General features: G+C 37.4%; 1 protein-coding gene across 1 annotated transcript in view; it reads left to right on the top strand.

Moving 5' to 3' along the window:
• The window catches only part of klc1b (kinesin light chain 1b), a 32998-nt gene that overhangs the window by 8043 nt on the left and 8610 nt on the right, over window positions 1-16345 (top strand). Inside the window, 12 exon segments of the mRNA XM_046837612.1 lie at window positions 51-129; window positions 225-290; window positions 293-452; window positions 606-693; window positions 1513-1614; window positions 2364-2537; window positions 3109-3208; window positions 4883-4935; window positions 5940-6007; window positions 6112-6220; window positions 6402-6410; window positions 6621-6773. Coding sequence (XP_046693568.1) covers window positions 51-129; window positions 225-290; window positions 293-452; window positions 606-693; window positions 1513-1614; window positions 2364-2537; window positions 3109-3208; window positions 4883-4935; window positions 5940-6007; window positions 6112-6220; window positions 6402-6410; window positions 6621-6773 — 1161 coding nt within the window.

Here is a 16345-nt window from a genome sequence, read left to right as displayed (position 1 = left end):
TAATGTGTGTGATTAATTGGCTTACACTCTTTTGCCATTTGACATTCCAGGAGGAAAAAGACGGTGACCCACCTAAAGACACTCTGGATGATCTTTTTCCTAATGATGATGAGGAACAAGGCCAGGGAAGTAAGTGAATAACTTTGGTTTTTATGAACAAAAAAAAAAAAGTCAGATTGCTTTGTGTTTCCTCATATAGAAGTGACATTTTTCTCCCCCTCCAGTGCAGCACCAGCACAACAGTGCAGCCGTGGCAGCAGCACAGCAGGGAGGATATGAGATCCCAGCCCGCCTCGAACCCTTCACAACCTGGTAATCCAGTACGCCTCTCAAGGTAGATATGAGGTAGCAGTGCCGCTGTGCAAACAAGCTCTGGAAGACCTGGAGAAAACATCTGGCCATGATCATCCCGACGTTGCCACCATGCTCAACATCCTCGCTCTGGTGTACAGGTTTGTAGCAAAACTGTCTTTATTTTTTAGGTTATACTGATATCTTCCAACTTTTAAGGCATTTAAGTTTTTCTGCTTGCTCCTGACACTGTTATGTTGCTAATGCAATACCACTGAGCCTCTGATAGTCATCACTTCCTTTGCCACTCTCAGGGATCAGAACAAATATAAAGAGGCAGCACACCTGCTCAATGATGCTCTGTCCATCAGGGAGAAAACTCTTGGCAAAGATCATCCTGCTGTAAGTAAGCTATAAACGTTACCCTTCCAGTGTGCTGCAATTAACCAAGGTTATTTAGCTTTAGTGTTGTGATTTTTATTTTTTAGACTTTGCTGCTTTGATAGCTGTATTTTTCCTTTTTCACAGCTAAAGCTAAATAGGATTAAAAGTCAAATTGCAGAAAGTGAAAATGCGGAAAGATTAATGATTACCTTTTGGTAATGGTTACTTTCATTGAATAGAAATAGGATAGAAAACATACTGTAGACTCTTTGGTCAGCATTAAGTATTGGCTCTTTTTTTTTTTACTGTTAGGAAAATCTGTCTTGTTCATGGACATTCTTTAGTAATTTATATATAATGATTTTTTCCCCTTCTGTCTCTCTCTGTCTATGAGGATTTCTTTTTAGCAATAGTGGTGACTATGCTACAATATAATTACTCATTTTTCTCAGCAGTTGTTCACAATTAATTCAGTGACTATTACATTTATTTTATCTTCTTTGTTTAAAACAAGCTGAATTTGCATCTCTGTCTATCTCTCCTGTGCAGGCTGCTGATATTGAATGACCTGATAGGAAATTACCAGTACGATTATAGATTCCAAGTATTGATCTTAGCCGCGTGACCCATCTGTCTCTCTGTGTTATCATACACTGTGTGTCTCAAAATAGCTTTTAAACCGATAGTATTTTTTATTTTTTTATATGATATACATTTCATCAGTTGGGTCAGGTTTGGGACGTGGCTCGCTGGCAGTAGATTGTCACACGTTATAAAGGTGGTTTTGGGAAAATTGATCTCTCTTAATTTGGTGTGTTTCTGTGTGCTGCGCTGCAGGTTGCTGCCACTCTGAATAATCTGGCTGTGCTGTACGGGAAGAGGGGAAAATATAAGGAGGCTGAGCCGCTCTGTAAGAGAGCGTTGGAGATCAGAGAGAAGGTAAATACACGGACACACTCGTGCAGCAATTCCCATAAGAAAGCTTTGGCTGTTTTCAGTCAGGCACATTGAATTTTATGGTTTTGCCCACATAAAATATAACACATGAGCTATTCCTCAAACAGGTTTGTTTGTTTAATGTTTTATTGGCTAAACATTTTGCATCATATAATGTCTGAACATTTCGTACATTTTAGCATTTACCGTAATCATCATGTGCTTCAATCTCTGCCTATGGTTATAAATCATTGACCACATGACATTGTTGAATAATATTCTTTTGTGACATGATGTATATGACAATAAAATATGACTAACCTGAATATGTAGTGTGAATGTGTTGGTCTCATAAAAATACATCTTAACTATGATAACACGAAAGGTAAGCTGTGTCAAATATTCTGACTTTGAAGCACATTTATATGTAGCAAGTATAAGCACTTAAAGCCTCAAGTGAGATTGTGCAGCGCCTGAGTAAGCTATATTGCAGCCCCTCATATTGATTCAGCTTTTATGAGATCATGTCGATGCTGAGCAAACAGCAGAAATCTTACACCCACTTTGAATAGCCTGCTTAATGCTGGACAGAGCAGTGGGGCTGGCAAGAGTGTTTGAAAGCCATCTTAATGTTCTTTTTCTTACAGTGAGCACATTAAAGCTCTTTTATCATGTTACTGCCTTGGCAATCAAAAGAGTAAGGACAGACATTGTAAAGGTATATATGTTGTGTGCTTGGCCTCCTTTCTCAGGTGCTTGGAAAGGACCACCCGGATGTGGCTAAGCAGCTGAACAACCTGGCCTTGCTGTGTCAGAACCAGGGCAAGTATGAGGAGGTGGAGTACTACTACTGCAGGGCTTTGGAGATTTATGAGTGCAGGCTAGGCCCTGATGACCCTAACGTTGCTAAGACCAAGAACAATCTGGTGAGAAGTATATCTTTTACCAATTCTTTTGTTTTTCCCTGTGCATTAAACAGTTCTCAAAGCTAGTAGTGAAGGTCTCACCCTATTAGCTTAGTCACATAGAAGGCTAGAGGGGATTTTTTTATTTTTGTAACTAAAGATCAATGTGAGCAAAGAAACATTGCAATTCAAACTCAGTGTTCAGGAGAGACTAAATCCAAGTAATCATTCACCCTAAATAATATTCCTTTTATATTGTGGTCAGTCCACTATAAGCTTAAATGCATGTCTTCACACAGGTAGTGAAAAGCAAGCTATTACAGAGCCAATTTATTTAGAAAGATATTACAGAATTGCAGAAGAACATTACAAAAGAGCATTACAGAAGAGCATTACAAAAAAAGTTGCCTAAGATGGTGATATTTATTTTTCATATTGCCATTAAGTTACATTTCCAGCTCTCTCACACACACACACACACACTAAAATGTATTTTGTCCCTAAAGCACGAGAGCACTGCTTTATTAGGAGCAGTCGAATTCAAACCAACTTTATCGTCTAGTAAATTATTCTACGACTATTTTCTTCACAGGCTTCATGCTTTCTCAAACAAGGGAAATACAAGGAGGCTGAGATTCTTTACAAAGAGATTCTTACCCGTGCCCATGAGAAGGAGTTTGGGTCAGTTGATGGTAAGTCCTGGTGATGTATTACACTGTTTTTGTATTCGAGATAAGCATAATATATAAACAAGCTAAATGTAACCATATACTGGTGTACTTTTTAAATTCAACTTTTTTCATATTTCCAATCATATTTTGATTAATCTAAGGTTTGATTAATCTTTTTATATATATATATATATATATATATATATATATATATATATATATATATATATATATATATATATATTATTTCAATGACGTTTTGGTCATCATTTCACTGAGTTAAATTTTTTTTACATGCACAATAACTTCTCTTAAAACAAGAATATACACTTTTTATTAAGATAGGTTTATGTGTAATATTTATATGTAATATTAATAGAATACATAAACTTTGAATAACTTGAAATACTTTGCTCTCCATAAAAATATCTCCTGTCAAAATTATACAAGTTAGAAATATGAACATGCGAAAAAACCCCTGAACAAATCAATAAAAATTGTGCTTTTAAGTAAACGTTAAAATAACAACGAATCAAAACAATCAGATTTCTTTGCTCTTATGCCATTTTATAAAAAAATAATCTTAAACTTTAAATAACTTAAAATATTTTGCTCTCCATAAAAATATCTCCTGTCAAACACAAGACATTTCACACCTTCATCATGCAGCTCTTCAGAAACTCTGCCTCAGTAAATAACCGGCTGATGTGCCTCTGATTTCTCCTCTGTTTTCACACCAGCTTCACTTTGTGATTTTGCTCTGGTGAAAAACATCTGCTGAAATGTCAGATTCTACTTTAACTTTTCTACTTTCTGTATCTTCTGTTCTCCAGCTTCTCCTGATGTTTTGTCTCGTAGTTCCGTCTTAGATTCTATTCCTAATTACAGCCACATTCGCTCCACAAATAAGACACACATGTTTACCGGCAGTGTCAGTAAACATCTACTCAGAATCCCATCGGTTTTGAAAGGCTCTGTTTTCAGAATACACATTTCTCTTCACCATTGTGAGGGGCTTCACAATAACTTTACAATAGGGTTAAATAAATCAGCAGAAGCTCGACTTGATTGACGCTGGAATGTTCCCAGGTAGTCTAGCGTTCGGTAAGGCAGCTTAAGCGCTGCATTATGGGATCTGTAGTTTGTGTTATCAGCACTTCATATCGCCGCGACATTAATAACTATTAATAGATCTTTATAAAATCATCTCGCAGGCCGGATTTGACACTGAGTTTGACACCCCTGATCTGTGTGAAGACACTGATAATGTTTGATTTCTCACAATAATTATCAACAATGATTTAACAAGGTAGGAAACAGCTATTTTTAGAAAAGGCTCGCGGAGACTCGTGGTCCTTGCGGGCAACCTGGTGCCCGTGGGCACCGCGTTGGTGACCCCTGGTCTAGAATATAACTCAAGCACAGAACTAAGCAGCGGAAGGTTGAAAATACACCAGTGGATTTCTGGCAGTCCTGGCATTTTAAACCTGCAACCTTACATCCACTGACAGAATCGTAACCCGTCATCGGCATCTATCTTCATGTAAAAGTGTAAAAATTCTAAATGTACTCCATTCCAATACATAATGCTATATTTTTGAAGCTTTATTATGTTTAGTTATAAAACATGAAATGAAATCCTGATCTGAGAGTAGAATGTTAACTTATACGGAGCTGCCATGTCTCTGCCCACAGCTCAAAACAAACCTATCTGGATGCATGCTGAGGAAAGGGAAGAGATGAGCAAAGTAAGTATGTGTCTTGTTACGTGCTAATCCAATGAAATACTCAAGATCCCAATGATTTTTCACCTCTATGAAAAGACCTAATTTTCTCAGCCTCTGTTAGCTATCAGAAATTCGATGTTGTATATTAAAGCTGTGAAATACGAGACTCTGTAATGCGACTCGTGTTTCACTGGTGCTGCAAGTCCATGTACGTTCAGTGAGAATTCAATACTGAATTTAAAAGCTGCATACTGTGCACTAATTAGTGTGGGACACGGTACAAGTATGTGTGACTTTGGGTTTATATATTATATGCTACTCCTTTAGAATTGTGTAATGAAAATAGAAAGTTTCTGTGCGATCCAGCAGCAGCCTGCCTGTGCATCACCAACCAAGCGCACATTTTACATAGAGAATTAGCCACCTAACATTAGCTGGCTACTTAAAATTTTTTTTTTGTTCTGTTTGACTGTAAATGATTTGTTTCACTATAATGCCACAGCAAAATGCTTAGCCTGGACTGCAGGATGAATGTAGGGGGAATCATATTTGTTTGTTAATAGACATTGAAACACAACTATTTTGGTTGATTGATTTAGAAGAACTTGGCACTGTTTGCCTATTGTTAATACTTAAGCTAGGACTATTGAGCAGCAGGAAAATAAAACAAATTTCACAAGCATGATTAAGCTGACCAGCATTCATAGGTTTTAAGTCAGTCTGACCTGATCAGCAAAAGTACTCAAATTCATTTACACCTAAATCTATTTTGCCTTATTGATTTTTTTTTTTTTGGCTTGCATCCTGCCGTTGTGGAGTTAGAATCCTTTCATGCTTAAAATCGTGGTGTGATATTGTTTTACAAGAGTTTGCTTGTACATACACCACTGATACACCGCTCACTACGAAGATACATTTACAGGATTGACAAGTCAAATCAGAGAAGCTCAGGAATAGCATTTTCCCCCTCTTCTGAAGTAATGATTTTTTTTAACAAGTCCTCTTTTCTGTTTGGGTTACTTCAGGGCAAGCAAAGAGACAACACCCCATATGGAGAATATGGGGGCTGGTACAAGGCTTGCAAAGTCAACAGGTATCTTATGCAGTGGCTTAAATTATATTATTATTTTTTTTAAATCAAATGTTTCTGGCAATTTAAAAAGAAATGTTTGTTAACAATCACGACTGTGTGTTAAGTCCAACTGTGAACACCACTCTGAGGAATCTGGGTGCGCTTTACCGCCGGCAAGGCAAGATGGAGGCTGCGGACACCCTGGAGGAGTGTGCCATGAGATCCCGCAAGCAGGTCAGTTACGTAATCCTACAGAACACCGTACAGAACAGTGTAGCATGTAGACCTTTAAAAACCCTCTTTTGTGAAACGTATTAGATCATTCTTAAACATTTTGAATGCTCACCAACTGTAAGAGCTATACTGATGTGTTCCTTTTTACTTCCTTTCTTCTGTGGCTTGCTTTGGATACCAGAGTAACACAGTAAGTCATTTTGCTTAAAATAGGAACAGCGTCAGTCCTCCGCCATTCATAAGCTCTTCATTATCCACAAATCTCCCCTCTGTAGAACAAACATTACCGATTAAATCATTAATGGTCACTGCATCACAACCAGCCCATAGTAATGATCTTGATAGAATAGAATTATTTTAATGATTATGCTCATTGAGTGTGTGTGCTTTTGTCTTTTAGGGGATCGATCCCATCAACCAGAGCCGTGTGGTTGAAATTCTGAAGGAGGGTGATGGAGAGAGGAGGAGGAGCAGGGATAGCATGTCCAGCGTTAAATACGATAGCAGCTCAGAGGCTGGAGAGGAAGTGAGTATGGGCATAGAGTGGAGTGGGGTAAGTACATATCCACTTCATCATCCAATTGGAGCTCAGTAGCATTCGGATGTGTACAGAGCAGCCTTGCCTTAATCCTGTAGCTAGAAAACTGCTAGCAGAATCCAGGAGGAAATAGTGTTGTAAAAGACTACAGCAAAAAAAAAATATCTTGCAGTACTACTTTAGATTTAAATACCCTCATTTCCTCCAGCTTCGATAGAGCAGTGTTTATGATGGACCTTGACAGAAGAATTTTTTTTTAATAGCAGGATTTTTAGTTTTTAGTGTAGAACCATCAAACGGAGAATTAAACTTTACCTGGAATTGATTTCAGCCCTGCAGTATATAGCGGAGTATAGTGATCTTTAAAGAATAGGCATGAATCCAACAGGAGTTTCTAAGAAAAAAGAACAGGGTTTGAATGACATGGGTACATGTGCCATACTAAATTCTGGTATGTCTTATTTGCGTTTTTAACATGCATAGCTAGATAGTTGCAGAAACATTATTATTTAATTTAATTTTTAAGGATAAATTCAATGATGATGACTGTTATACTGATACATAGGTAGCAGTCTAGTGTACTCAGGCAAGGCTGCTCTGTCATGTTATTGTCTACTGATGCTTATATAGAACCAAATGCTGATTGAGTGTCCTGGTATATTTCATCTCCTTTAAAGCATGGTTATATGCTTGTATTTGTATTTAACATTTGTTTGCTTGAAATATTAATATACAGAATGTTTTTGTATGATATGAAATGTTACTTGAGCATTTTGAGCACCTATAAAAGCACATGCCTCATGCAGAAGCCAGCATTGCTAATTTTTCTCTTATTCCACTTTAGTCCTCTCTGCAAGACATTTAAAGGTGCAGCTTGTAATTTGTAAGAGTGTACCTTTTGATTTGGTATATTGTTGTGCAGTGGCACCAGCTAGTTTCCATTTTCAGTTTCTCATCACATTTCTTATTACATTTTTGGGCCCAGAACTCATCTGGTGAACATAAGAGGGTTATTACATAAGAGGGTGCTGGTGTGGAAAAGACGGTTGTCTGTCTTTATTGCAATTGCAATCCACATTGTAGCAGTAGAGAGCTATTAAAAATATATATTTTAAAAAGTATATATAATTTGATTATATAAATCTAATTAATTAAAAATGTATAATTATAAAAGTTTTTTTTACACTTAATTCACCACAAGGCAGAATATAATGCTTACAAGTGTGTGAGCAACTCGTTTAAACTTTTTATCTATACAGTTTTATATTTTAAAGGTAAGGTCAAAAAATTAAATTGGTTTGGTTGTACACTGTAATCTGGTGTATGGACTGTATATAATTAACTCAGCTGAGCACTACTTTGCAGCTTGAAGTGTTTTGTTTTTAAAAGTCTACTGGTGAGCAGAGTAAACATATTTGGGGCTTCTGCAGGAGAGAGAGATGCTGTATGTGTTCCAAATGCTTGCCGTGCCTCTGTTTCCAGCTTTGCTTTATTTTAAACTTCACCGCATGCACTGCTCATCTGCATAGCCCCGTGTGTCCTTGCATACTGTGCCATGATGTTTTTTTGCTTGATATATGAGCTGCACCACACTACTGCACATTAACCCACACTTCTACTGCTGCTCACCCTTCTGTGTTTTGGAGTGTTTGAGTTATTTAACACATTTGTGTTAGTTATTAGAAATGGTGCACAGGCACTATTTAGTGTCCCAGAAGGGCGGTCTTAAACCCAGCCCACATTTTGAGAGTCTGCTGTTTGGTCCTTTCTGCTTGGGTGTTTCTATAATGTGGTGTTTGGCGCTATGTGGGTTGTGTGGTGCATGATTATGGTCATATCCCTGGCATTGCAGTTTATACTGAGGAAAGAACGACGAATTTAGAATAAATAAAAGCCTGCAACCATGACTGTAATGGCTATAGTGTTCATTTTAGTTTTTCAGCCTGAACCCTGAAACAACAGCTACGATTCGTGACCTAATGTACCTCAATTAGTTTTTATGCTCATAATCGAAGACTGATTAAAAGCTTCATCATTCTGAATATAAATATATTATTCATATATATATTATATAGTGCAGGAATTTATAAGGACACATTTAATTTAAAATTAATGGAAGGAGCCTCAAGTGTCGATGCTAGACAGGAGTAAAGCCTGTCCTTTTGTTTATCTTCCATAAAAGAGCATTAGGTTTGAGCACAATTAATTTTTGCAGTTTATTAGTTACAAGCTACGATTTATTAACTTAAAATTTTTTTTACGAAATTACTTATTAACTTAAGAATAAGACTTATTAACCACTATTACATACATATATAATTACTAATCAGGAATTATATCCTGTTTTATGGTTAAAGATGTTTGTCATTTAAAATAATAAATTATAATAGCTACGATAAAAGAGGCAGACAAAAGACATTTGTATGTGCTGCTGTTGGAAAATAATGGTTGTTGGAAACTCGGTTAACTGTTAATTTCTCTATAATGGCATATCCTGACATGTTTTATTGTTTGCTTGTTTAATTTGCATTAGCCTCTATCAGATTTATTTAAGATATTGCAGTCTATATTCTGTTTTTCTGACAAATGCAACACAGTGGTATGTGCTCTAGTGTTGGAGTAACATTGCAACTGCATTTAGAAAATTGTGTGTTTGTGTGTATGCTGTGTCTGGTTAGAATGTTTGGATTGCACTGGGTGCATAATAAGTGCTGGATACAGCCATGCCTGAGTAAATGAGGGGATAATGTAGAGCTTCTGCACACACTGTGCAGAAATGGAGAGTTGCCAGCATTTCTGAAAGCAGACTGGAATGAAGGGCACCATGCTACCTGGCCATGCTTTTGTTTCCTGCTATTTGGCAACCCATTATTAGTGTTTGTTTATCGATCTTAGGTAAAGTGACTTGATTGTTTAATTAGGAGTGGTTGTATATTATTTATATGGATCTGATGTGCTTGAAGTGTGTTTTGTGGTTCATTTATGCATGAAGCAGGTGCGACCTTCACCGTCATCATTGCCTTTTGTTCGGTTTTGCATTATCTAACTATGCATGCACTCGTGCACTAAGTATACTGTGTTATGATCAGCTTTTTGTGATACTAACCAACTGTATCCATTAGTTTATTGTTAATAACATCCCCATGACAACCAATCAGCCAATGAGATCGGTTCTTCTGGATGTGGTGGTTTGTACTCTACTTCACGATGTCCTCTGGTCCAACTTGCGTTAACTGAAGCAAAATAATAACAGCCGCTAGCTCAAAATAGATTGCTAACAGTGAGCAGTTTGTTTACCCTTATTTTACCCTTGCAAATAGGCACTGCAGTACTACAGCCAGCAGCGATGAGCAAGTACTCTGACAGACACAGCAAGAAAAACAATTACAGCAGTCATTTAGTCATGTACTTGCCATTTAGTCATTTATTCATCATTCTGCTTAGACATGAGGTGTAACTATCTCCACACCCAGACCAGTTTTTATTTGCTTTAGGGCTACTGCAGCATTGGCAGGCTGTGCGAGTGTGAGCGGTTTGTGACTGAGCGCATAGCAGATCATGCCAGGCCTCTTTCACCCTTCTTACTGCACAGTGCTGCTACAGCTGAGTCACTCCTCACTCCCCTGCTGGAGTCACACACAGTGTAGACCAACAAAACCACACCTCCTTAGCCAGACAATGCCCATCATTTAACCTGGTTCATCTTTTATGTCAGGAATATTATATTTTATTTCTATTGTTCTCCAGCCAATTTTTCACAGCCAGCCAAATACATTGACTCAGAATTTACTTAAGGCTTATAAACCCTAAATGAACTAAAAAAACAAAACAAAAAAAAATGATTTTTCAGTTTGTTGCTCAGTAAGTAACGGTTTAGTTACAATGAAAGAAAGAAGATTTAATCAATGTCTGTGCTTTGAGGTAAAAATGATTTTCTCCGAAGGGGAACATATCCCAAAAAAAATTGTGTATTGTTTGTTGTTAGATATATGAAAAGCTCCGTTCATCTCACTAGCTTTAAGAGAGGGAGAAGAAAGAGCGGATGTTAAAGGAATATAGCTTATAGCTGTTGTAATTGGAACGCACTAGTTTTGTGGATTTTTTTCATGGTATAAAAACCAACTGAATAGTTTTCTAAATCTTCAAATAACTTGGGGGAAATTGTGTTTAATCTAGTATTTTTTTTAAACAAATTCAGCCTTGTACTGGATATTCTGAACACTGAATTTGGACTGGGTTTAATAATAGGCTCCAGCTATAAAATTGCACCCTGCATCAATCAACATGGTGCCTGTCTTAAATGTGTTCTCTTTGGGTTCCACTTGTGTGTCCTGTCCCCAACAGGGCTAGTGTATCTGTTTAATGAGAACCATGAAGCTGGACAACTGGCTGCTTGGAACTTGGCATCCATTTGAAGGCTTGGTAAAATGTTGCCCCTGCATATGTTGGCCATGCCAAGGAATGTCCCTGAAGCACATGCTTTAATAACACGCTAACAACAGGACAATAATGTACTTATAACAGTACATGAATATAAGTATGTCCTACATAAAAAATATTATAAACTAGAATTGATTGACCCACACATGGTTATATACTGTAGTCTAACCTGATTAGTAATTATCCACTTAAGTCCCAGTTATATTATTATTATTATTATTATTATTATTATTATTATTATTAGCATCCCTCTGGTTTTGACCTGAACAGAATGGCTGCAGTGTGTATTTGTAGGGGTTCAAAAAGACTTCTAGCAAGACATCAGCAACTACTGCTAGTTGAGGCTACTTTAAATGTTTCTTGTGATTCTCAATGGTGTGGTTTCTCTCTGTCTCTTTTCTGTTTTGTTTTTCTCTTTATTAGGCATAAGCCATCAAGATTTTCCCTCCACCTTAACCTCCCTCCCCATCACATAGCAAAGGATGTTCTTGTCCCCTCTGGTCTTTCAATTACACATCTACAGATTCATCCTGTTCCATTCCTGGTGTCTTCGGATAGACTGCACCCCGATGCTTTCACCTGTTCACTCAGAAATTTGGGATGGTTGCTTTTTGCTCCTATTGCTTCGTTATCTTTTTCTTCAGCTCTCTCCCACCCCCCCTCCCCCCTGCCCTGATAATTGTGGATGCTTTTCTTCTGTCTGCATTCCCTTCGCCATTCTTTCTTCTCTTAATCAGTATTAGCTGTATAAAGTGATCTTTGCAATTTAGATAAATGGATAACACGCGCTTCATTTTGCCGAGCAGTCTGCTTTATTGCGTTTAAAGTATTGCATCTGGAATTTGTTTAAAATGTGCAGTGAATTTAGAGTTTTATTTTCTTCTGTCTTTCTTTGTAATCTCGTATTATTGATCGGCCTACACTGAAAGGTAAAATCTGCGTTTTGTTGTAACCTGATTTCTTTTATTTTTTCATTTGTGATTTTCCCGATTTTTTTTTGTTTTTTTTTGTTTAGCTTACTAATTTTAAGTAATGAAATATCCAATGGTGAATGAGGAGATGTAACTGCTGTGTCTGTAATTATTGTTACAGTTAGTGGTGGGGTGAAGTGACATGGACATTCGACTCCTTTCTCCTTTGTATGATTATTATTGTACTTGGGTATTCATTTTAATTCCACGTTATGTTTACAGCGCTTGTAAATGCTTGCTGTGTCTTTTGGTTTGAAACGTGATAATGCATTGGCTCTGACTTTAGGACGTGCCCCTGGTTTCCTGCTCTGCCGGGCAGTGCTGCAAATGTTTTCCAGCATTTAGGGATTCAGATTAAAAGTGATAGAATAATAACTGCGCACTTCAGCACTGCCGTAAGCAGGAACACTCCAGTTCTCTTTCCTAATCCTGCTGTTGCAAGGCTGAAGTGCCATGTAGTCAGCTGATCTTTGCTGGTCCTGGGGTGTATTTAACTATGTTTACCAGAGCATCAAAACAAAAGGGACTGAGAAGGCTGTGCAACAAAAAACAAAAATCTTACATAATAAGGTCACTTTATTGTTGGACTACATTTGTGTCTTGTACTTGGATCTGATCATTGAATGAAACATCTATATATATATATATATATATATATATATATATATATGTGTGTGTGTATGTATGTATATGTGTGTGTATGTATGTATACAGGGAGTGCAGAATTATTAGGCAAATGAGTATTTTGACCACATCATCCTCGTTATGCATGTTGTCTTACTCCAAGCTGTATAGGCTGGAAAGCCTACTACCAATTAAGCATATTAGGTGATGTGCATCTCTGTAATGAGAAGGTGTGGTCTAATGACATCAACACCCTATATCAGGTGTGCATAATTATTAGGCAACTTGCTTTCCTTTGGCAAAATGGGTCAAAAGAAGGACTTGACAGGCTCAGAAAAGTCAAAAATAGTGAGATATATTGCAGAGGGATGCAGCAGTCTTAAAATAGCCAAGCTTCTGAAGCGTGATCATCGAACAATCAAGCGTTTCATTCAAAATAGTCGACAGGGTCGCAAGAAGCGTGTGGAAAAACCAAGGCGCAAAATAACTGCCCGTGAACTGAGAAAAGTCAAGCGTGCAGCTGCCAAGATGCCACTTGCCACCAGTTTGGCCATATTTCAGAGCTGCAACATCACTGAGTGCCCAAAAGCACAAGGTGTGCAATACTCAGAGACATGGCCAAGGTAAGAAAGGCAGAAAGTCGACCACCACTGAACAAGACACACAAGCTGAAACGTCAAGACTGGGCCAAGAAATATCTCAAGACTGATTTTTCTAAGGTTTTATGGACTGATGAAATGAGAGTGAGTCTTGATGGGCCAGATGGATGGGCCCGTGGCTGGATTGGTAAAGGGCAGAGAGCTCCAGTCCGACTCAGACGCCAGCAAGGTGGAGGTGGAGTACTGGTTTGGGCTGGTATCATCAAAGATGAGCTTGTGGGGCCTTTTCGGGTTGAGGATGGAGTCAAGCTGAACTCCCAGTCCTACTGCCAGTTTCTGGAAGACACCTTCTTCAAGCAGTGGTACAGGAAGAAGTCTGCATCCTTCAAGAAAAACATGATTTTCATGCAGGACAATGCTCCATCACACACGCCCAAGTACTCCACAGCGTGGCTGGCAAGAAAGGGTATAAAAGAAGAAAATCTAATGATATGGCCTCCTTGTTCACCTGATCTGAACCCCATTGAGAACCTGTGGTCCATCATCAAATGTGCGATTTACAAGGAGGGAAAACAGTACACCTCTCTGAACAGTGTCTGGGAGGCTGTGGTTGCTGCTGCACGCAATGTTGATGGTGAACAGATCAAAACACTGACAGAATCCATGGATGGCAGGCTTTTGAGTGTCCTTGCAAAGAAAGGTGGCTATATTGGTCACTGATTTGTTTTTGTTTGGTTTTGAATGTCAGAAATGTATATTTGTGAATGTTGAGATGTTATATTGGTTTCACTGGTAAAATAAATAATTGAAATGGGTATGAATTTGTTTTTGTTGTTGCCTAATAATTATGCACAGTAATAGTCACCTGCACACACAGATATCCCCTAAAATAGCTAAAACTAAAACTACTTCCAAAAATATTCAGCTTTGATATTAATGAGTTTTTGTGTTCATTGAGAACATGGTTGTTGTTCAAATTAAATCCTCAAATAAAATTAATCCTCAAAATACAACTTGCCTAATAATTCTGCACTCCCTGTATGTGTGTATATATATATATATATATATATATATATATATATATATATATATATATATATATATATATATATATATATATATATATATATATATATATATATATATATAATATTTACACACACATAAAAGCCCTCCACATGCTTGAGTCAATAAGGGAATGCTGATTTGAGCATCAGTCTGATCCAGAAGAAGAGGCACCTAATGTTCATCAAATGCTTTTAAATGCACCTTAGGTAAAAAACAAAGAGAATTGACATGTTGCACGTCTTTCTCCAGATCGATCCTGTCCTCAAGCTTCTTACATAAAAGTCGAGTATTTTGGTCTACACTAAGGTTCAGCTTGTGAACCGAATGTCATGTCAATAGTTCACTTGTGTAATTAATCAGAGCAACACTACACACTTTTCCATCATTTCTCCTGTCGATATGCCATTCCCATTTCTTCTCGCGGTATCTTCACTCTCACCGAAAGGCTTATTTCAGAGACCGTGAAGGGTGTTAAACGTGAACAAACACTTATCATGTTATTTTAATAGGCAACGTTATTGTGTTTAGTGGAATGTGGATTATTTATTAAGATATATATATATATATATATATATATAAATATATTCAATGTAACTTTGGTTTTCTAGAGCAGTAGTATTGACACTATCCTAGAGATTAGAACTGCATATATTATATTCATCTCTCTGCATTGTGACGGTTGTTGACTCTCCAATAAAGGTTTTCATTTGCGAAGTTTTGGCAGTGGTTACTCCTGAAAGAATAATATAAATCTATGTAAAGCAATCACACTTTTTTAAACAGCTGTGGGCACAAACAAATGGAGCACTGAGGGCTGGACTACTTCATTCAGTTCACTTCAACAGGAACAAAAAAATGCCATTTCCAAGACCAAATCATTCTGATATCATTTCATCTCTTTATAAAAGTCTCTGATATGTTTCCACTCTGATGTACACGGATTAATAGAGGGCAAGTTGTCCTTGGAGCCCACACTGTTTTCAGGGCGCCTCCTGCTGGTCCTTCTAAGTAGTGAACAGTGTTTCCTGCTACAAGTATAAAGATGACAGAGGCCAGGCATATTTACTAATATGGAATCCTTAGACAGTAGCTTTAATATTGCAATGTGACAGAAGCACCACAAAATAACGATATTTATGTAACTATTTAAATCGAACACATGCACATTGGGCCATCAAACTTAAGTAAAATGTCCAGCTGAACTACATTTTAAAAAGCACACAAAAACCGAGCTCTGGGATTGGAAAAGTGAAACCTTTGTCCCCTCAACCTTTCTAAGGACGTGAATTACATGTTTCTCATGCATTCTGATGTACTATCATTGTGATTCATAGACCTATAGACACTTTGCTTTTTGTGAAATTAAGGGTTCAAGCACGTAGTGCAGAAACCCTATTGTGATTGTAGGGATTTATTATTATTATTATTATTATTATTGTATTTTTATTATTACGCCCTAAAAGTGATCCTGCAGACTAAACTGTAAGGCCCAGAGACTTGAAGCTTGGCCAGTTGTTAGAGCTTTTTGGGGAGAGCTTGACAAAATATCAAACCAATTGGTCAAAGTGGGAGGTGATACAGTCCAAAAAACATAATCTCGCATATTTTTGGCCATGGCTCATACAATGTTGTTGACTCAAAATTTTATATTCTTGGGTCAAAACAAAGAAAATGCTTTGTTGACGGATTCGCTCTACAAAGTCAGTGTTTTCTTTAAAAAGTCCAAAGCCTACTTTTGCTAAATAATACTAGGTTTTTCGCCATAACCAGTAGCAGAAATGTCCCCTGGGCATTCAATATCTATAATTATTTAAAACAAGTTTTACTTTTGATTTATGGTTGCAAAGGGTCACCAAAATGTTAGAAATGGGTGAAATGGCTCTTT

This window comes from Silurus meridionalis, chromosome 2 (assembly GCF_014805685.1).
Source record: "Silurus meridionalis isolate SWU-2019-XX chromosome 2, ASM1480568v1, whole genome shotgun sequence".
Classification (NCBI taxonomy): domain Eukaryota; kingdom Metazoa; phylum Chordata; class Actinopteri; order Siluriformes; family Siluridae; genus Silurus; species Silurus meridionalis.
This window is presented reverse-complemented; position numbering and strand designations above follow the sequence as displayed.